At 42.3% G+C, this 22,000-nt stretch overlaps 1 protein-coding gene across 4 annotated transcripts in view; it reads right to left on the bottom strand.

Annotated features, from left to right (window-relative positions):
• Positions 1–22,000, bottom strand: part of LOC134355592 (protein unc-13 homolog A-like) — a 1,022,883-nt gene that overhangs the window by 395,966 nt on the left and 604,917 nt on the right. For all 4 annotated transcript variants that reach the window (XM_063065696.1, XM_063065695.1, XM_063065693.1 and 1 more), the window contains one exon: positions 17,724–17,795. In XM_063065696.1, the coding sequence (XP_062921766.1) occupies positions 17,724–17,795 (72 nt within the window). The remainder of the gene's footprint in view (positions 1–17,723; positions 17,796–22,000) is intronic.

Genomic DNA, 22,000 nt, shown 5'->3' with positions numbered 1-22,000 from the left:
TTCTCATTGTTACCATCAGGAAGGAGGCACAAAGCCTGAAGGCACACACTGAGCGATTCAGGAACAGCTTCTTCTCCTCTTTCTAATTTCTAAATGGATATTGAACCCATGAACACTACCTCACTACTTCATTACTTGTTTTTTTTGCACAACTTATTTTAACTATTTCATACATATACACAGTGAGGCGAGGAAGGTTTCACATTCATTTTCTGTTGCTATTTGAGGAGAGGGGCATTATGACTGTGAGGGCAGTTTGCTGTTCTCGGTGTCGGATGTGGGAGGCCCTGGAGTCTCCAAGCCTCCCAGACGTCTACATCTGCGCCAAGTGCATCAAGATGCAGCTCCTAAGGGACCGCGTTACGGAACTGGAGCTGCAGCTCGATGACCTTCGTCTGGTCAGGGAGAGCGAGGAGGTGATAGAGAGGAGTGGAAGGCAGGTGGTCACGCCGGGGCCACGGGAGGCAGACAAGTGGGTCACGGTTAGGAGGGGGAAGGGGAAAAGTCAGGTGATGGGGAGTACCCCGGTGGCTGTGCCCCTTAACAACAGGTACTCCTGTTTGAGTACTGTTGGGGGGGACAGCTTACCCGGGGGAAGCGACAGTGGCCGTGCCTCCGGCACAGAGTCTGGCCCTGTAGCTCAGAAGGGTAGGGCAAGGAAGAGGAGGGCAGTTGTGATAGGGGACTCGATAGTAAGGGGGTCAGATAGGCGATTCTGTGGACGCAGTCCAGAGACTCGAATGGTAGTTTGCCTCCCTGGTGCCAGGGTCCGGGATATTTCTGATCGTGTCCAAGATATCCTGAAGTGGGAGGGTGAGGAGCCAGAGGTCGTGGTACATATAGGTACCAATGACATAGGTAGGAAAAGGGATGAGGTCCTGAAAGGAGAATATAGGGAGCTAGGAAGGGAGTTGAGAAAAAGGACCGCAAAGGTAGTAATCTCGGGATTACTGCCTGTGCCACACGACAGTGAGGGTGGAGGATAAATGCGTGGCTGAGGAATTGGAGCAGGGGGCAGGGATTCAAGTTTTTGGATCATTGGGACCTCTTTTGGAGCAGGCGTGACCTGTACAAAAAGGACGGGTTACACTTGAATCCTAGGGGGACCAATATCCTGGCAGGGAGATTAGCGGGGGCTACTGAGGTGACTTTAAACTAGAATGGTTGGGGGGTGGGAATCAAATTAAAGAGGCTAGGCGTGAGGAGGTTAGTTCACAACAGGGGGATGGGAACCAGTGCAGAGAGACAGAGGGGTGTAAAGTGAGCGTAGAAGCAAAAAGTACAAAGGAGAAAAGTAAAAGTGGCAGGCCGACAAATCCAGGGCAAGCATTAAAAAGGGCCACTTTTCAACATAATTGTATAAGGGCTAAGAGAGTTGTAAAAGAGCGCCTGAAGGCTTTATGTGTCAATGCAAGGAGCATTCGTAATAAGGTGGATGAATTGAAAGTGCAGATTGTTATTAATGATTATGATATAGTTGGGATCACAGAGACATGGCTCCAGGGTGACCAGGGATGGGAGCTCAACGTTCAGGGATATTCAATATTCAGGAGGGATAGACATGAAGGAAGGGGAGGTGGGGTGGCGTTGCTGGTTAAAGAAGAGATTAACGCAATAGAAAGGAAGGACATAAGCCGGGAAGATGTGGAATCGATATGGGTAGAGCTGCGTAACACTAAGGGGCAGAAGACGCTGGTGGGAGTTGTGTACAGGCCACCTAACAGTAGTAGTGAGGTCGGAGATGGTATTAAACAGGAAATTAGAAATGTGTGCAATAAAGGAACAGCAGTTATAATGGGTGACTTCAATCTACATGTAGACTGGGTGAACCAAATTGGTAAAGATGCTGAGGAAGAGGATTTCTTGGAATGTATGCGGGATGGTTTTTTGAACCAACATGTCGAGGAACCAACTAGAGAGCAGGCTATTCTGGATTGGGTTTTGAGCAATGAGGAAGGGTTAATTAGCGATCTTGTCGTGAGAGGCCCCTTGGGTAAGAGTGACCACAATATGGTGGAATTCTTCATTAATATGGAGAGTGACATAGTTAATTCAGAAACAAAGGTTCTGAACTTAAAGAGGGATAACTTTGAAGGTATGAGACGTGAATTAGCTAAGATAGACTGGCAAATGACACTTAAAGGATTGACGGTGGATATGCAATGGCAAGCATTTAAAGGTTGCATGGATGAACTACAACAATTGTTCATCCCAGTTTGGCAAAAGAATAAATCAAGGAAGGTAGTGCACCCGTGGCTGACAAGAGAAATTAGGGATAGTATCAATTCCAAAGAAGTAGCATACAAATTAGCCAGAGAAAGTGGCTCACCTGAGGACTGGGAGAAATTCAGAGTTCAGCAGAGGAGGCCAAAGGGCTTAATTAGGAAGGGGAAAAAAGATTATGAGAGAAAACTGGCGGGGAACATAAAAACGGACTGTAAAAGCTTTTATAGATATGTAAAAAGGAAAAGACTGGTAAAGACAAATGTAGGTCCCCTGCAGACAGAAACAGGTGAATTGATTATGGGGAGCAAGGACATGGCAGACCAATTGAATAATTACTTTGGTTCTGTCTTCACTAAGGAGGACATAAATAATCTTCCAGAAATAGTAAGGGACAGAGGGTCCAGTGAGATGGAGGAACTGAGTGAAATACATGTTAGTAGGGAAGTGGTGTTAGGTAAATTGAAGGGATTGAAGGCAGATAAATCCCCAGGGCCAGATGGTCTGCATCCTAGAGTGCTTAAGGAAGTAGCCCAAGAAATAATGGATGCATTAGTGTTAATTTTTCAAAACTCGTTAGATTCTGGACTAGTTCCTGAGGTTTGGAGGTTGGCTAATGTAACCCCACTTTTTAAAAAAGGAGGGAGAGAGAAACTGGGGAATTATAGACCGGTTAGCCTAACGTCGGTGGTGGGGAAACTGCTGGAGTCAGTTATCAAGGATGTGATAACAGCACATTTGGAAAGCGGTGAAATGATCGGACAAAGTCAGCATGGATTTGTGAAAGGAAAATCATGTCTGACGAATCTCATAGAATTTTTTGAGGATGTAACTAGTAGAGTGGATAGGGGAGAGCCAGTGGATGTGGTATATTTGGATTTTCAAAAGGCTTTTGACAAGGTCCCACACAGGAGATTAGTGTGCAAACTTAAAGCACACGGTATTGGGGGTAAGGTATTGGTGTGGGTGGAGAATTGGTTAGCAGACAGGAAGCAAAGAGTGGGAATAAACAGGACCTTTTCAGAATGGCAGGCGGTGACTAGTGGGGTACCGCAAGGCTCAGTGCTGGGACCCCAGTTGTTTACAATATATATTAATGACTTGGATGAGGGAATTAAATGCAGCATCTCCACGTTTGCGGATGACACGAAGCTGGGTGGCAGTGTTAGCAGTGAGGAGGATGCTAAGAGGATGCAGGGTGACTTGGATAGGTTGGGTGAGTGGGCGAACTCATGGCAGATGCAATTTAATGTGGATAAATGTGAAGTTATCCACTTTGGTGGCAAAAATAGGAAAACAGATTATTATCTGAATGGTGGCCGATTAGGAAAAGGGGAGGTGCAACGAGACCTGGGTGTCATTATACACCAGTCATTGAAAGTGGGCATGCAGGTACAGCAGGCGGTGAAAAAGGCGAATGGTATGCTGGCATTTATAGCGAGAGGATTCGAGTACAGGAGCAGGGAGGTACTACTGCAGTTGTACAAGGCCTTGGTGAGACCACACCTGGAGTATTGTGTGCAGTTTTGGTCCCCTAATCTGAGGAAAGACATCTTTGCCATAGAGAGAGTACAAAGAAGGTTCACCAGATTGATTCCTGGGATGGCAGGACTTTCATATGAAGAAAGACTGGATGAACTGGGCTTGTACTCGTTGGAATTTAGAAGATTGAGGGGGGATCTGATTGAAACGTATAAGATCCTGAAGGGATTGGACAGGCTAGATGCAGGAAGATTGTTCCCGATGTTGGGGAAGTCCAGAACGAGGGGTCACAGTTTGAGGATAGAGGGGAAGCCTTTTAGGACCGAGATTAGGAAAAACTTCTTCACACAGAGAGTGGTGAATCTGTGGAATTCTCTGCCACAGGAAACTGTTGAGGCCAGTTCATTGGCTATGTTTAAGAGGGAGTTGGATATGGCCCTTGCGGCTACAGGGGTCAGGGGGTATGGAGGGAAGGCTGGGGCGGGGTTCTGAGTTGGATGATCAGCCATGATCATAATAAATGGTGGTGCAGGCTCGAAGGGCCGAATGGCCTACTCCTGCATCTATTTTCTATGTTTCTATGTTTCTATTCACCCTCTTGGAAGTTTTCATGTTTTATTGTTTTTTACAACATTGAATCACAGTGGATTTAATTTGGTTTTTTTGACACTGATCAACAGAAAAAGATTTTTTCATGTCAAAGTGAAAACAGATCTCTACAAAGTGATCTAAATTAATTAAATTATAAAACACAAAGTAACTGATTGCATAAGTATTCACCCTCCCCCCCACCACCTTTAACCAAATCATCACCTGATGCAGTCTGCAGGAGAATTGTGAGTTGGGAGATTTGTTTTCCAGCATGACAATGACCCAAAGCATAAAGTCAAAGCTACACAGGAAGGCTTAAAAACAACAAAGTTAATGTCCAGGAGGGGCCAAGTCAGAGTACAGACCTCAATCCATTGAGAATTCTGTGGCTGGACTTGAAGAGGGCTGTTCACTCACGATCTCCATGCAATCTAACAGAGCTTGAGCAGTTTTGTAAAGAAGAATGGGGAAGAATTACAGTGTCCAGAAGTGCAAAGCTGATGGAGACCTATCCACACAGACTCAAGGCTGTAATTGCTGTCAAAGGTTCATGTACTAAATGCTGACTTGAAGGGGGTGAATACTTTTGCAATCAGTTATTTTATATTTGTAATTAATTTAGATCACTTTGTAGAGATCTGTTTTAATTTTGACACAGAAATCTTTATCTGTTGATCAGTGTAAAAAAAAGCCAAATTAAATCCATTGTGATTCAATGTTGTAAAACAATAAAACATGAAAACTTCCGGGGGGGGGTGAATACTTTTTATAGGCGCTATATATACTTATTGAAATTCAGTTTTTTTCTCTATATTTATTTATCATGTATTTAGTTTACTGCTGCTGTAAAGTTAACAAATTTCATGACATATGCTGACATTAAATTTGATTCTGATGTTAACACGGGATGGTCCTGTGACTTGGTTGCAATAGGAAATAATTCTGGGCTTCAGTGGTATGGGAAGCATGTGGCTTAACTTCCCATAAGTCTAGAGTTATGATGAAAGTAGTTGCCCACAGTCATTATGGGATGGTTGGAGTCTGATGGTATCACACTCACACTGAAAGTTGCTCATGTTTAATGGGTAAGGATCAAGTTGGAACCCAGAGAGAGGCTGCAATCTACTTTATTGTTAATCATAATTGTTGGTAGATATGCCCTACCAATAAATAATTCATTATTTTATTTTATTTCACTCACGCTTGGCACGGATATGATTGGCTGCTGGGACAGCTTCTATGCTGATGACTGACTTCCCCTCTCCAGTTGAGGATTTTGTGATTGCCACCAGAGGAAGTTACAACTAAGGTAAAGAGCTTTCATTGTTTTAACAGCTACTTGAGAAGGTTTGGTTGATGTTGACACTTCCCTAGACACACTAGTGGACGAGTATTTACAGGAGGTGATGCACTTTACAGCTATTAAGGGGAAAACTTTGCACTGAGGCATAAATGTTTGACTCTGTGTTTCATTCTTCTTTACTCATCCTGTAGGTGGGTAGTGGAGAGGGGATGAAGTAAGAAGCTTGAAGGTGATAGGTGGAAGAATTAAAGGGCTGAAGAAGGAATCTAATAGGAGAGGACAGTGGACCATGGAAGTTGGAAGGAAGGCGGTAAGGTGACGGTGAGTCTGGGTGATAGTCCAAGAGGTGGAGGGCGGTAATCACAGAAGGGAAGCTGTGAGAGAGGGTCTCACTGAATTCCAGTCAAAGAAAAGATTTAAACCTCTTCAGGCTAGTCATACCTCAAACAGACTTTTCAGTGAAGCAGCTGCTAGCTTGTACCCTTTTCCACCCCCCGATTTTAGTCTGGCTTCTGCCTCCTTCCTTTCCAGTCCTAATGAAAGGACTCAGCATGAAATGTCCACAGATTAGGAGAATGAGGAGAATTAGGAGATTAAAAGTGGCAGATTGAATATAACGTACAGAAGTGTATGCTCTTGCACTTTGGAAGAAGGAACGAAGGTGTAGACTATGTTCTAAATAGGGAGAAAATCATAAATCAGAGGTGCAAAGGGTCTTCGGAGTCCTTGTGCAGGATTCACTGAAGATTAACTTGCACGTTGAGTAAGGAAAGCAAATCCAATGTTAGCATTCATTTCGAGAGGACTAAAATATAAAAGCAAGGATGTAATGCTGAGGTTATATATGGCATTGATGACACCACGCTTGGAGTATTGTGAGCAATACTGAGCCCCTTATCTAAGAAAGGATGCACTAATATTGGAGATAGTCTGGAGGAGGTTCACGAGAATGATCCCGGGAATGAAAGGGTTAATGTATGAGGAGAGTTTAATGGCTCTGAACCTGTATTTGCTGATGTTAAGAAGAGTGAGCGGGGAGAGAGCGAGGGAAATCTCATTGAAACCTGTTGAATATTGTAAGGCCTAGATAGAGTGGATGTGGAAAGGATGTTTCCTATGGTAGGGGTGTCTTGGATTACATGGTACAGTCTCAGAATACAAGGACATCTCTTTAGTGTCACAAGCACAGACTCTGTTGCAGTGTCTACTCGCCTGCACAGGCGGGCTACGCAATAGGTTCAACAATGGTGTTCACGAGTGTGCACTTTGCAGTAATTATGGTGGTATTTAACTCCCTTCTTTTCATTCTAGTTTTGTTGAAACCTGACCAAAAGCACAGCAACAATTATGCTCCCTATTTAGCCTCATCCTTGTCCGGGAAAGTGGATTACCATTTCAACACTGTAAAGGTGCAATATTCATTTAGTATTTAGTTATTGCTTCCATCTGTGGTGTTGGTATTTAAATGTCAGTTGAGAGTTTTAGTTAACGGCCCAGTTGCCAAGCATTTATTGTTTTTCTTTTCCTTTAAATTCTGCAACAATTCTCTTTGAAGTCAGTGAACTGTTGAGCCACTTTAGTCTCCCTCTCCCTTCACCCCCCCCCCAGCCCCCTGCTTGGGCCATGTCCGAACATTCTCCCAGGTAGGGGAGAAGTTACAGGTAGTGGAACCTGTATTGAAGAAGTAACTGAAGCAATGTGATAGATAATTTTCATTCAACAAGCCCAGTCTCAGCTGGAGGAACAGTAATCATCCCTCCCAGCAACAGTTTAGCAGCTCACCACAGACAACTAGAATCAAGTGGCTGCCATTTACACTCTCACAGCCACAGTCCATGAACTTAGAGGCAACAGCTATTGTCAGCTGACAGTCATTGACATTCATCAGCAGGATTTGGTCATGCCGGTCCCACTCCAAGCATCTCACAGATCCTCATTTTCTACTACCCAAAAAACCTCAGCAACTAATGCCCTGACTTCCACATCTGGACCAGAACCAACTCCTGTGTCCATACCTGAACGGAGTATTCCTCCAGCGGGCAGATAACTCTGGTTATCTCAAAGACTGCGGTAATTTCATTACCCAGTGCAAGCTGACTTTCCAAGCCCAGCCTGGTTGGTTTAATAATGATGCGCATAAACTGGAATACATGGTAAGTCTCCTGCATGGACCTCCATTCAACCTTTGCAATGCTATACAGGAGCAATGTTTCCCTGCTGCCCAGTAATTTCGACATTTTGTTGCTGAGTTAAGAAGAACTTCTGATCTTCCAGTACAGAGTTAAGAGACTGCCCACTGACCTGTGCCAAGGTAGAAGGACAGTGAAAAACTATGCTGTAAAATTCCGCATGCTTGCAATGGAGACAGAATGGAATGAGATATCCCTTATCACTGCCTTCCAGTGAAGACTGAATGCAGCAGTTCAGCACAAGACTGCTGTTTGTGATGAGCAGGATAGTCTGGAAGACCTGATTAATCTGGCCATTCAAGTTGATAACCAGGTAACTGAGTGGCATAGGGAAAGAATGTCTTGAGTTTCCTACTCCTTAGATCATTGGATGTCTTCACCCTCTCCCTCATCTCCCAACAGAGGAGCCTATGCAAATGAGGCACATCTGCCTATCTCAGGAGGAATGAGATCGGCACAGGAGAAGATATTCCTGCCTCCACTGTGGTGACTCATGTCATTACTGAGTGTCATGTCCCAAGTATCCAGTAGGAAGGGGAATCCCGACGGGTCACCCTCAATTTTGATATAGTCCCAGTTTCTTGAGGGTCTCGGACCTATGAACTTCAAGCATTTATCATATCCAGGGCAGCCGGGAATCTCATGAACATCCTCTGGCTCAAAGGTGAGGAGTTCCAACTCAGAAATTGAGAGAAAAGGTCAACATCAAGGCTCTGGATGTTCAACCTTTGGACACTGGTTAGATCCACTTTTCCACTAAACCCCTCCAATTTGTGCTGGAAGGCAATCATTAGGAACAACTCTCCTTCTATCTGGTTGATTTGCCTGAACTGCCACTGGTGCTAGGTCTCCCTCGGTTATCCTGACATAACCCATGGATTAATTGCTCCCTTAAAACATTCTAAGAGTGGGGACCGGTATGCCTGTCTGGGTCCAGGTCAAGCTCTGGTCCCTGAGTCCACTCCTGTGTCAGCTACTGATGTGGTCCTGTCTGGTGTTCTGGCTGAATATGCTGACCTTCTTGAGGTTTTCAGTAAAAAGAAGGCCATCTCCCTGCCTCCACACTGGCCATATAACTGTGCCATTGACCTCTTACCTGGTACTAGTCCTCCCTGGGGCTAGTTCTTTTCCCTCTCTCATCCAGAAATGATAGCCATGGAGGCATTGGCCTTGGGGTTTATCAGTCTGTCAACCTCGCCAGCAGGGACAAAAATTACTTTTTGTGAGCAAAAAGGGTGACATGTTCCATCCGTGCATTGATGATTAGCCCCCAAATAATATTACCGTGAAGAACTGCTATTCCTCTGCTTCTTGCCTCTGCAATCAAACAAATCCAGGGGGCAATCATAATTTCCAAGAGATCTAAACAATGGTTATAATCTTGTTCATATCAGATAAGGGAACAAGTAGAAGACAACTTTCAACACCACTGCTGGCCATTATGAGTAGCTTATGATGCCCTTTGGTCTGGCCAATTGTTTCTCAGGCCCTGGTCAATGATATGCTCAGTTTATTTTTGTATATTTGGTCGACATTCTGATCTATTCCCTCTCTCACCAGGTATACGTCGAGCATTTCTGGAGAGTTCTCAGATAAACCCTCAAGAATAACCTGTCTGCGGGCCAGAGAGGTGAATTCCATAAAGCCCAAGTATTGTTTTTGGGCTATATACTTACCCCTTCCAGCTTTCAAATAGACCCGAGTAAAGCTCAGCCTGTCACAGAGTGGCTCAAACCACCTATGGTCAAAGAGGTGTGGCATTTCATGGGGTTTGTGAATTTTTATCGCTGCTTCATCCGAAATTTCAGCTCTAGCATGGTCCCCATAAATACACTCACCAGGAAACCTCAGCAGGATTCCATTGGACAAATGATGGAGACCAAGCATTCTTGGAACTAAATCAACACTTCACTATTGCTTTGGTGCTGGAACACCTAGCCCATCATCAAGTTGGATGCATGAGATGTTGGCAATGGGTTGTACTCTCTCAGTGTTCCTCTGCAGATAGACAGCTACACCATTGTGCCTTTCTTACCTGTCACTTCACTTTGGCTGAGATGTCAGGAATGAAGAACTTCTGGCTGTCAAGGAGGCACTGAAAGAATGGTGACAATGGCTGAAGGGAGCAGTGCATCCTTTTTTAGTTTGGTCAGATCACAAAAACCTCTCCTACCTTCCGGATGCTAAAAAACTCAACTGCCATCAAGCATGTTGGGCTCTCTTCTTCACCTGGTTTAATTCCATCCTCACCTGTCATCCCAGCAGCAAGAATACTAAGGCTGATGCTCTCTCCCAGCAGTTTGATGGGTCTGAGGGCAATGCCAATCCAGAACCCCTCCTTCCTCGCTCGTGCATTACTGCCTCAGTGATTTGGGAAATAGAAGCAGAGGTGAGGGCCATGGAATAGTTGCATCCAGGCCCAACCTCCCAACTGGCTGCTTGTCCCTGCTATGGTTGCACTCCAGTGTGTTGGAACGGGGTCACGCTATCTGTCTGATTGACCATCTGGGAATTCATCAGACCTAGGAGTTTACCAAGAGTTTTGGTGGTCATCTATGTCCCAGGATATCCACGACTTTGTGCTCAGAACCACAGGGTGCCTATGTGACATGTCCACTGCCATTGCTCCACTACCCTGGTCAACCTCTTGGTGGATTTCATCACTGGTCTAGCCCTTCCCCGCCCCCCCCCCCAGTCTAATGAAAACACCACCATTTTGGCCATTGTGGATCGATTCTCCAAGGCTGTCCAATCCATTGCTCTCCCTAAACTCCCATTAGCTCATGACACTGTCACCTTCATGGTTCAATATCTGTTCAGACTGCACAGCTTCCCTCAGGATATTTTATCTGATCGAGGACCACAATTCACATCCATTTTTGGAAGGCTTTCTATTCTCCTGTGGGAGCCATAGCCAGCCTTTCATCTGGTTTCCACCCCCAATCTAATGGCCAGGCTGAGAGAGTAGGAGACACTAGGAGATAACATCATGCTGCCTTGTCTCTTCCAACCCCAATGTCCAGGAGCTCCCAATTGGTTTGGCATGTTTCCCAATGAATGCCAGAGAGATTCCAGCCACTTCTCTTCCCTGACCAAGAGATTGATGTGGGAGTTCCTGCTGCTGTACAGTTGATCCAACCTTACAAGCATGTGTGGAGATGAGCCAGGACTTCTCTGCTGTGCATTCAGAAACAATGTGACCAGTAGGCTGATTGGCTCCCCTCACAGGTGTGACCTCTCAAGCCAGGAGAGAAAGTCTGGTTTGTATCGTGGGATCTTCCCCTAAAAGTCGAGAGCTGTGAGTTGGCCCTACGTTACATGGGACCATTTGTAGTGGAAAAGGCTATCAAGATAGTCTTGTATAGATTGCAACAATGAAGATCCACTCAGTGTTCCATGTTTCCCAACTCAAGCTGGTTACTGCCTCCCCCTGGCTTCAGTCACCCCACCTTCTCCTCCTCCCTGCTTGGTGGATGATTATCTGTTCTACACTGTGCAGCACCTCCTCGCATCTTGCCGGGTGCAGGTCAAGGTCCAGTACCTCATGGACTCATGGATTGTGAGGGGTATAGTTTAGAGGAACGATCTTGGATTCCAACTAATGACATCTTTGACAAATCTCTCATCCAGGACTTTGAGTATTTACAGTTCCTTGGCACCTCCGGAGCTATGGCTCAGTGGGGGGGTGACCTCTCACAATCATGGCCTCTGCTGTAGTATCTACATACACCCCGCAGGCGGGCTGCACAACGGTTCAACAACTACGCTCGTCAATACACATGTTCTAGCTAATTACTGTTTCATTGCGGTGTTATTTAACTCCCTTATTTTCGTTCTAGTCCTGTCGAGATATAACCAAAATCACAGCAACAATTACACTCACTGCATTCAATATTTAGTTATTTTTTCCATTTGTGGAGTTGGTTTTTAACTTTCAGTTTGATTGTTTTAGTTAATAGTCCAGTTGGCCTAGCATTTATTGTTTTTCTTTTCCTTTAAATTCTGCAACAGTACTCGTTAAAGTCAGTGAAGATTTAACCCGCTCAGTGATCACTGTCTCTCCACACTTGGGTCATATCTGAACATTTTGACATTTAGAACAGAGATGAGGAGGAATTTCTTTAGCTACAATGGTGAATCTGTGAAATTCCTTGCCACAGATGGCTATGGAGACCAAGGCATTGGGTATATTTAAAGCAGAAGTTAATAGATTCTTGATTAGTAAGGGTGTCAAAGATTATGGGGACAAGGCAAAGGAAGGGGTTGAGGGAGATAATAAATCAGCCATAATGGAATGGCAGAACAGACTCAGTGGGCCAAATGATCCAATTCTGCTCCTATGTCTTATGATATTATGGTCTTCTTCTGGTCATATTTTGGCAATGGATTGAAGAGGAAATGCCAATAATTGGGTGTGACTATTAAACGGATTATTAAGCACCTTTATCCGTGTAATGGGGTGCTAATGTTGTGAAATCTACTTAGCTTCAACAAATGCCCTCCACCACTTTGTCTGTGGCTACAATTAACTTGCCTTCTCTCATCCTCACTTCTGATGAACGGGCTTTGACCTGAAATATTACCCATTTATCCTTCCGCAGATGCTGCCTGAGCTGCTGAGTTTTTCTAACATTTCTAACATTCCTGCTTTTGATTCCATCATCCATATGTTTTGACGCTGAGAAAACATGGGTTTGATCAAACTTGTAAGATTACAGTGGCATGCAAAAGTTTGGGCACCCTTGGTCAAAATTTCTGTTACTGTGAATAGTTAAGTGAGTAGAAGATGAACTGATCTCCAAAAGTCATAAAGTTAAAAATGAAACATTCTTTTCAATATTTTAAGCAAGTAGTGTATTATTTTTGTTTTGTACAACTTTAGAGTGAAAAAAAGGAAATGAGCACCATGCAAACGTTTGGGAACCCCAAGAGATTTGAGCTCTCAGATAACTTTTACCAAGGTCTCAGACCTTAATTAGCTTGTTAGGGCTATGGCTTGTTCACAATAATCATTAGAAAAGGCCAGGTGATGCAAATTTCAAAGCTTTATAAATACCCTGACTCCTCAAACCTTGCCAACAATCAGCAGCCATGGGCTCCTTTAAGCAGCTGCCTAGCACTCTGAAAATTAAAATAGATGATGCCCACAAATCAGGAGAAGGCTATAAGAAGATAGCAAAGCATTTTCAGGTAGACGTTTCCTCAGTTCGTAATGTAATTAAGAAATGGCAGTTAACAGGAACGGTGGAGGTTAATTTGAGATCTGGAAGACTAAGAAAACTTTCCAAGAGAACTGCTCATAGGATTGCTAGGAAAGCAAATCAAAACCTCCGTTTGACTGCAAAAGACCTTCAGGAGGATTTAGCAGTCTCTGGAGTGGTGGTGCACTGTTCTACTGTGCAACGACACCTGCACAAATATGACCTTTGTGGAAGAGTCATCAGAAGAAAACCTTTTCTGCATCCTCACCACAAAATTCAGCGTCAGAAGTTTTTAAAGAAACACCTAAACAAGCCTGATGCATTTTGGAAACAAGTCCTGCAGACTGATGAACTTAAAATAGAATGTTTTGGCCGCAATGAGCAAAGGTATGTTTGGAGAAAAAAGGATGCAGAACTTCATGAAAAGAACCCCTCTCCAACTGTTAAGCACGGGGGTGGATCCATCATGCTTTGGGCTTGTGTTGCAGCCAATGGCATGGGGAACATTTCACTGGTCGAGCAAAGAATGAATTCATTTAAATACCAGCAAATTCTGGAAGCAAACATCGCACCATCTTTAAAAACGCTGAAGATGAAAAGAGGATGGCGTCTACAACAGGATAATGATCTTAAACATATTTCAAAATCCACAATAGACTACCTCAAGAGGCGCAAGCTGAAAGTTTTGCCATGGGCCTCACAGTCCCCTGACCTAAACATCATCAAAAATCTGTGGATAGACCTCAAAAGAATAGTGGATGCAAGATGGCCCAAGAATCTCACAGAACTAGAAGCCTTTTGCAAGGAAGAATGGGCGAAAATCCCCCAAACAAGAATTGAAAGACTCTTAGCTGGCTACAGAGAGCTGTGATACTTGCCAAAGGGGGTGTTACTAAGTACTGATCATGCAGGGTGCCCAAACTTTTGCTTCGGGCCCTTTTCATTTTTTGTTATTTTGAAACAGTAAAAGATGGAAATAAAAAAGTAATCTTGCTTAAAATATTAAAGAAATATGTCATCTTTAACTTTTTAATGCCTTTTGGAAATCAGGTCATCTTTTACTCGCATAGCTATTCATAGTAACAGATATTTTGACCAGGGGTACCCAAACACTTGCATGCCACTGTATGTCTAGTTTTGTCAATACACTTACTCATTGCAACATAAACGGAGGCTATTCAACCTATGAAGGCCTTGTAGTCTCCAGTAAAGCAAACCCATCAGGCCCATCCCCCCCTCCCTATATACCCTCTTCTCTCTCCCTTGAAGCAGCAGCACTACCACACTGCTTAACAGAGTCAGAAGGTGCAAGATAAAATAACAAGACCGATACCAGAGATAAGGGATTTAAGCCACATAGGTATATTGGAGAAAATGTTCCAGAATATACTGTACATACTGTGTTCTTACCCTCTAATGAACAAATCACAGTACGATTCATTAAAGTGTTTATTTAATTTTAAATGATTTCAATATTTGATAACATTTGAATAAGCTGACAAATCAGCACAGCTTATCCTACCAAATCAATTTTATTTGCAACTCAAGAACATATTTTAAGCTCTCTTGTAATATGATCATCAATGAGAGGAATTCATATCCTTAGCATATTCATCAGTTGTTTTAAAGGACTAGAACACTTGCTAATAGGAAGTTTAATCATCTTTAATAACACACATTAATGCTGGTGGAACTCAGCAGGTCAGGAAGGCAGCATTTGGAAAGCGGTGAAATCATCGGACAAAGTCAGCATGGATTTGTGAAGGGAAAATCGTGTCTGACGAATCTCGTGGAGTTTTTTGAGGATGTAACTAGTAGCGTGGATAGGGGAGAACCAGTGGATGTGGTATATTTGGATTTTCAAAAGGCTTTTAACAAGGTCCCACACAGGAGATTAGTGTGCAAACTTAAAGCACACGGTATTGGGGGTAAGGTATTGATGTAGATAGAGAATTGGTGAGCAGACAGGAAGCAAAGAGTGGGAATAAACGGGACCTTTTCAGAATGGCAGGCAGTGACTAGTGGGGTACCGCAAGGCTCAGTGCTGGGACCCCAGTTGTTTACAATATATATTAATGACTTGGATGAGGGAATTAAATGCAGCATCTCCAAGTTTGCGGATGACACGAAGCTGGGCGGCAGTGTTAGCTATGAGGAGGATGCTAAGAGGATGCAGGGTGACTTGGATAGGTTGGGTGAGTGGGCAAATTCATGGCAGATGCAATTTAATGTGGATAAATGTGAAGTTATCCACTTTGAATAGGAAAACAGATTATTATCTGAATGGTGGCCGATTAGGAAAAGGGGAGGTGCAACGAGACCTGGGTGTCATTATACACCAGTCATTGAAAGTGGGCATGCAGGTACAGCAGGCAGTGAAAAAGGTGAATGGTATACTGGCATTTATAGCAAGAGGATTCAAGTACAGGAGCAGGGAGGTACTACTGCAGTTGTACAAGGCCTTGGTGAGACCACACCTGGAGTATTGTGTGCAGTTTTGGTCCCCTAATCTGAGGAAAGACATCCTTGCCATAGAGGGAGTACAAAGAAGGTTCACCAGATTGATTCCTGGGATGGCAGGACTTTCATATGAAGAAAGACTGGATGAACTGGGCTTGTACTCGTTGGAATTTAGAAGATTGAGGGGGGATCTGATTGAAACCTATAAAATCCTAAAGGGATTGGACAGGCTAGATGCAGGAAGATTGTTCCCGATGTTGGGGAAGTCCAGAACGAGGGGTCACAGTTTGAGGATAAGGGGGAAGCCTTTTAGGACTGAGATTAGGAAAAACTTCTTCACACAGAGAGTGGTGAATCTGTGGAATTCTCTGCCACTGGAAACAGTTGAGGCCAGTTCATTGGCTATATTTAAGAGGGAGTTAGATATGGCCCTTGTGGCTAGGGGGATCAGAGGGTATGGAGGGAAGGCTGGTGCAGGGTTCTGAGTTGGATGATCAGCCATGATCATAATAAATGGCAGTGCAGGCTCGAAGGGCCAAATGGCCTACTCCTGCACCTATTTTCTATATTTTTTTCTATGTTTCTATCTCTGGAACTAAAGAAACAGTTGATGTTTTAGGTTGAGATCCTTCATCAGGACTGGAAAGGAAGGGAGGAAAAGCCAGAATAAGAAGGCGTGAGAGGGAGAAGAAAATAAGCTGGAAGGTGATTGGTGCAGCCCGGTGTGTGGGAGTGGGGTGTGAAGTAAGATGTTGGGAGGAGATAAGTGCAAAAGGCAAAGGCAGGAGAAGTAGTCATCTGATTTGAGAGGAAAGTGGATCATGGGAGAAAGGAAAGGAGTGGGGGCACCAGGGGAAGCTGTTTGACATGTGAGAAGGGGTAAGAGGCCAGGGCAGGAAAAAAAAGATGGAAAGGGGAGGAGAAAACATTACCAGAAGATGGATAAATCAATGTACATACCATCAGGTTGGAAGCTACCCACAGAAGATGAGGTGTTCTCCTGCAACCTGAGAGTGGCCTATTCATGGCAGAAGATGAAGCCATGGACTGAAATGTGGGAATTAAAATAATTGGCCACTGGGAAATTCCACTTCTTGCGAATAGAGTGAAGGTGGTCCACAAAGTAGTCCCCCAATTTACGACACGTCTCACCAAAATAGAGGAGAACCATCGGATATGGTAGACAACCCCAACCAATTTGCACAGGAAATGTTGCCTCACCTAGAAGGACTATTTGGGGCCCTGAATGGAGGTGAAGGAGGAAGTGAATGGGCTAGTGTAGCATTTTCATTGCTTGCAGGGATAAATGCCAAGAGGGAGATTAGTGGGGAGGGATGAATGAACAAGGGAATCATGGAACAAGCAATTTCTGTGGAAGGCAGAGAGTAGGAGCTGGTAAACATGTCTTTGGTTGTAGGGTCCCAGTGAAGATGATGGAATTTGTGGAGAATGATGTGTTGGGTGCTGAGGCTCATGGGGTGATAAGTGATGACAAGAGGAACTCTATCCCTATTAAGGCAATGGGAAGCTGGGTTCTGTATGGATTTCACAGAAACAGAGGAGACGCAGGTGAGGGCAGTATCAATGCTGGATGAATGAAAACCCTGCTCCTTGAGGAAGGACAACGTCACTGATGCCCTGGAAAGAAAAGCCTCATCCTAGGAACAGATTCAGCAGAGATGAAGGAACTGAGAAAAGGCTTTAGTCTTGAATAAACTCAAATAATGCCTTATATTGATTTACCATAATATCAGTTTTTCAAAATTAATATTTTCCTTTATTGACCATTCTTCAATGGGTGACCTTTGAATTGGTGGGTCAGACTTGAACTGATGAAACCGACATGCATATAAAATTTTAAAATACAATTAGTTTGAATCTACGTATTAGTGTAATTTTTGACTGTTAAAAGTTCACTGTTTTATACTGACAATATCAGTGTCTACATTACAACCCCTGATTCAATGGGTAGGTAGATTGATTGAAATTGAAGCCTGAAAAAACCCATGAATGCTCAGGGAATACAAGTTTTCTACTGAAAGTCCTATTGTCATGAGTATCTTAATTCATTTATGTTTCTGTAACAAAAGGCATTTTGAATGGAAACATTTCATCTTTAACTCTTGAATATAACCAATTGGGTGTAACTGTGGAAAAACTACTCTGACTTGTAAGCAGCGCTTTCAAATGGTTTCTATTGACACCCATATTCTCACCGTATAAAAGCTATTCATCAACTGAACAATTACAAAGCTGTTAAAGAAACACACTTACCAATTCTTGATCGTTTATCGAGGTTCTAGCAACCATGGCAAAAGATATACCTGCTTTTCTAGCAGCAAAGGTCTGTTGAGATGGGTTAAAATATTCACAGTAAGTGATGAGAAGGCATTACGTAATAGAAATTGCTGTAATAAGAAATACGTGAATTAAATGTTTTGAAATTTCAAACAAATTTCTGAAGGGAATTCTACTTGATGAAGCTACAAAAACTAGTTAATTTAAGTTAAAAAATCTGTTGATTTTAATAATCGAATGAGGTTTTGCTTTAGGCTGGAAGTTGAGCCAGCCCACCACTAGGGTTTGGTGGCTATAGTTCAGGACTTGCTGGGTCTTCTATTTCTTTGACTTTGTGATGTTGATTCAGTTGGGCTCAGAATTGTTCTTTGCTCTCCAGGAAAAGAAAACAAAAGAAAGCTATAGCAATAATCAAATGTCAATACATCAGACAAAACCCATAATTAAAACAGTGAGATGCTTGAACATGACACAATCAGCAGTGAGATACTTGAAATACTGTGCAGAGAACCACAGGCACAGACCACTTGCCATGAAAAAATGTAGTGAACCGCAGAAGATCCCTGAATTGGAAGAAGGCAACTTTCAACTCAGGGATGAGTAACACTGCATTAGAACAAAAATAATAATACTACTGTCAGCAAAAATACATTTTTAACGAAATTATTATTGAATTCAAATATTCACATATTTCAAGGGCAATTTGGAATGGGACAACAAATTTATAATTTTGGCCTTGACAGAAAACAGTCCGCATGTGAATCAAAAATGGTTCTTTTAATGAGTTACAGAACCTGAGATTATAAAAACAGCCCTAAAGTGTCCCATCTCTGACCCAAGTGTCAATAACGAAGCACACACAAAATTGGGGATGGAATAAGTAAATATCCTCAGATAAAACCAACAATACTTTTGGTACGTTATTTGCTAGATTGAAGAAATAGCAACAGAGAGGATTCAGATTCACAGGCACTTGAAAAGGTTATTGAAAAATAAATGCTCTGGATACCAGAACAACATGCAAACAAAGTTACTATTACTTATTCAGTAATTTAAGGTACCGTAGATTTTGGGAAGTAGCTTAGAAATCATTTTTCCTAACATGTTGAGGGATTTACCTAAGACAGTCCTATCCTCTGTATAGTACTAGGCTTGCTAAACTTGCACAAGTCTATACCTTATCTTAAGGAAGCAGACTGGAAATACTAGTAAACTAGGAAGCTTTCATTTGAATATAAAACTTGAAATTACCACAGACGATGCTAAAATAGAAAAACCAAACTGATATCTCTTCAGCAAAACATATAATCAGTTTGTTTTGAATATTTTAATTACTTGTCAAAATCTATCATATTTTACTTTGAACAAAATTAGACTAATTCTAATGTGTGTAATTGCAAATCATGGTTTGTCTGAAAATCAGCTTTGGAGGCTCAGTTAAAATAATTCTAGATTTCTATACAAGATACAGTGAAACCTTCAGTGGAAGTCTAGAGAACAGTGTAAAAATAATATACTGCATTGAGGATAATTGAGTTTTATCCACAGTGGAATATTTATTTAAAAGTAAGATGTACTAAAAATAACACATATAAACATAAAAATTATGTATTTAGAAGTAAAATAACTACTCCCATTTGCTATTTCCTTCTAGTCAATTTATACCTCTCGTCCAAACAGACTTCAGGAAAGCCTTTGAGAAGGTTCTGCATGGTAAGCTGGTCAGGAAGGTGAGATCATATGGAATCCAAGGTGAATTAGTAAACTGGATACAAAATGACAGTAAGCCTAGGTGAGCACGTGGGTGGCATGATTTGTAAGTTTGCAGATGACACTGAAATTGTTGATTTAGTGGACAGTAAAGAAGGTTGTCTATGTTATAACATGACTAGAATGTGAGTAAGGGGATGCCAGATGGAATTTAATTCAGACAGGTGTGAAGTAATGCTTGTTGGGAAGTTAACCCAGGGCTGGAAATACAGAGTGAATGTCAGTGCTTTGGGGAACGTTGTTAAACAGAGTATCCTTGAGGCTTAAGGGCATAGATCCTTAAATAGTTGAACAAAGACAGACAAATTACATGGTTGCAGTCAACAATTGAGACACCAACTCTAAGAGATGGATGTCACATTGGTTAGGCGGTCCTTGAACATTTTGTGCCTTTCTGCTCACCACCTGATAGAAAGGACAAGATTAAAGTAGAGATGGTGCAGAAAAAAAAATCATGAAGATGTTTGCTGGATTGGAAAGCTTGACTTTCAATAGAGGTTAAACAGACTGGGTCTGTTTTCACTGGAGTGAAGGAGGCCAAGTGATGACATGACAATTAAATACAATTAAGAGAGGTATAGGTAGGGTAGATAACTAGTATCCACTTCCCATGGTAGCGGTGCCTAAAACTAAATTTAAAACTAGACAAAACCAATAGATAGGCACAATGGTCACCACAGACATGGTCAGATGAAGGGCTTGTATCTAGTGCTATATTACTCTATGACTGTATAATATCAATTATCAAATCTTATGCCAATGAATTAAGAAAGGTAACTTTGAACTTGTCTAATTTAATTATAAGTATTCTGTGACTACTTAACGAATGAAATGTCAGTGTGGCCATGACTGCTATCCACCAGTTTCTCCTCTCTGAATTAGCTTTACTGCTTCAATGGCATTGGCAAGTTCTACCATTCTGTAACAACCCACAAATGTGTGTGAAGCAGTGACTTTGCCCCATTTTTGTTAATAGGGAGACCAACGCATTAAATTGTGAATTGCACATATATCTGCTTGATGAAGGAGCTATTCTTTATTCATCTCGAAAATCCCTTTTTAATACCAAGTTACTGATAACCATAAGACGAAAAGACATAGGAGCAGAATTAAGCCACTCAACCCAGAGTCTGCTCTGCAATTTCCTCTGCAGCTGCCTGTGGCAACAATTCCACAGATTCACCATACTCTGACAAAGAAATTCCTCTTCATCTCCATTTTAAAGGGACGTCTTTCTATTCTGAGGCTGCGCCCTCTGATCCTAAACTCCCCCACTATGGGAAACATTGTCTCTACATCCACTCTATCCAGCCTTTAAACATTCAATAGGTTCCAATGATATCCCCATTCTCCATCTTATTCTTCCAAATTCCAGAGCCATCAAACACTCCTCATATGATAAACCTTTCATTCCCAGAATCATACTCGTGAACCTCCTTTGAATCCTCTCCAAAGTTAACACATCCTTTCTTAGAACTGCTCACAATACTACATATGAAGCTTCACCTGTGCTTACAAAGCCTCAGCATTACATCCTTGCTTTTACATTCTATTCCTCTTGAAATGAATGCTAACATTACATTTAGCCTCATCACCACTGACTCAACCTACAAGTTAACCTTTAGGGAATCCTGCAGGAGGACATCTAAGTCTTTCTGCACCTCAGATTTTTGAATTTTCTTCCCATTTAGAAAAAAGGTCTATGCTTTTATTCCTTCTACGAAAATGCATGACCACACACTTCTCGACACTGTATTCCACCTACCACTTCTTTCCCTATTCTCCTAATCTGTCCAAATCCTTCTGCAGCCTCACTGCTTCCTTAACACAGTCTCTCCACCTATTTTAGAATTGCCTGCAAACTTTGCCACAAACCCATCATTTCTGTCACCCAAATCATTGATATATAACATAAAAAGAAGTGGTTCCAACTCTGACCTCTGCAAAACACCACTAGTCATCGGCAGCTAACCAGAAAATGTTCCCTTTACTCCCACACTTTGCCTCCTGCCAATCAGCCAATGCTCTATCCATGCTTCTATTTTTCCTGTAATGCCTCGGGCTCTTATCCTGTTAAGCAGCTTCATGTGTGGCATCATGACAATGAAGAGCAAGCAATAATAGTTATATATTGCTAAATATTAAATTATGTTTGACTGGGCTAAGTTTACATTGTTTTCTATTTAATTCATCGGTACTACTCCTTCTGCTGCAGAATGTTACAAAATAGACATGATTTATATATTTGGAAAGCACATACCATCGCCTGTTTAATCCAGGTAGCATGGAAGGAAAATAAATTACCTGTTAATTTCACTATTTGCAGTTGTAAAAATAAATAAATGTTTCAACGATTGTTTAAAGCAGATGTAACAGCCACACTGATAAATTGCAATAAGGTTAACATCTAAATGGGTTTCTATGTCAGTGTTATTAAGTGATCAGTGCATTGAACTATTCTGCAGACTTCAGAAATTCACTTA

The sequence above is a fragment of the Mobula hypostoma genome, chromosome 13, assembly GCF_963921235.1.
Source record: "Mobula hypostoma chromosome 13, sMobHyp1.1, whole genome shotgun sequence".
NCBI lineage: Eukaryota > Metazoa > Chordata > Chondrichthyes > Myliobatiformes > Myliobatidae > Mobula > Mobula hypostoma.
The sequence above is the reverse complement of the archived record's forward strand: the minus strand, read 5'-3'. Positions and strand labels throughout refer to the sequence as shown.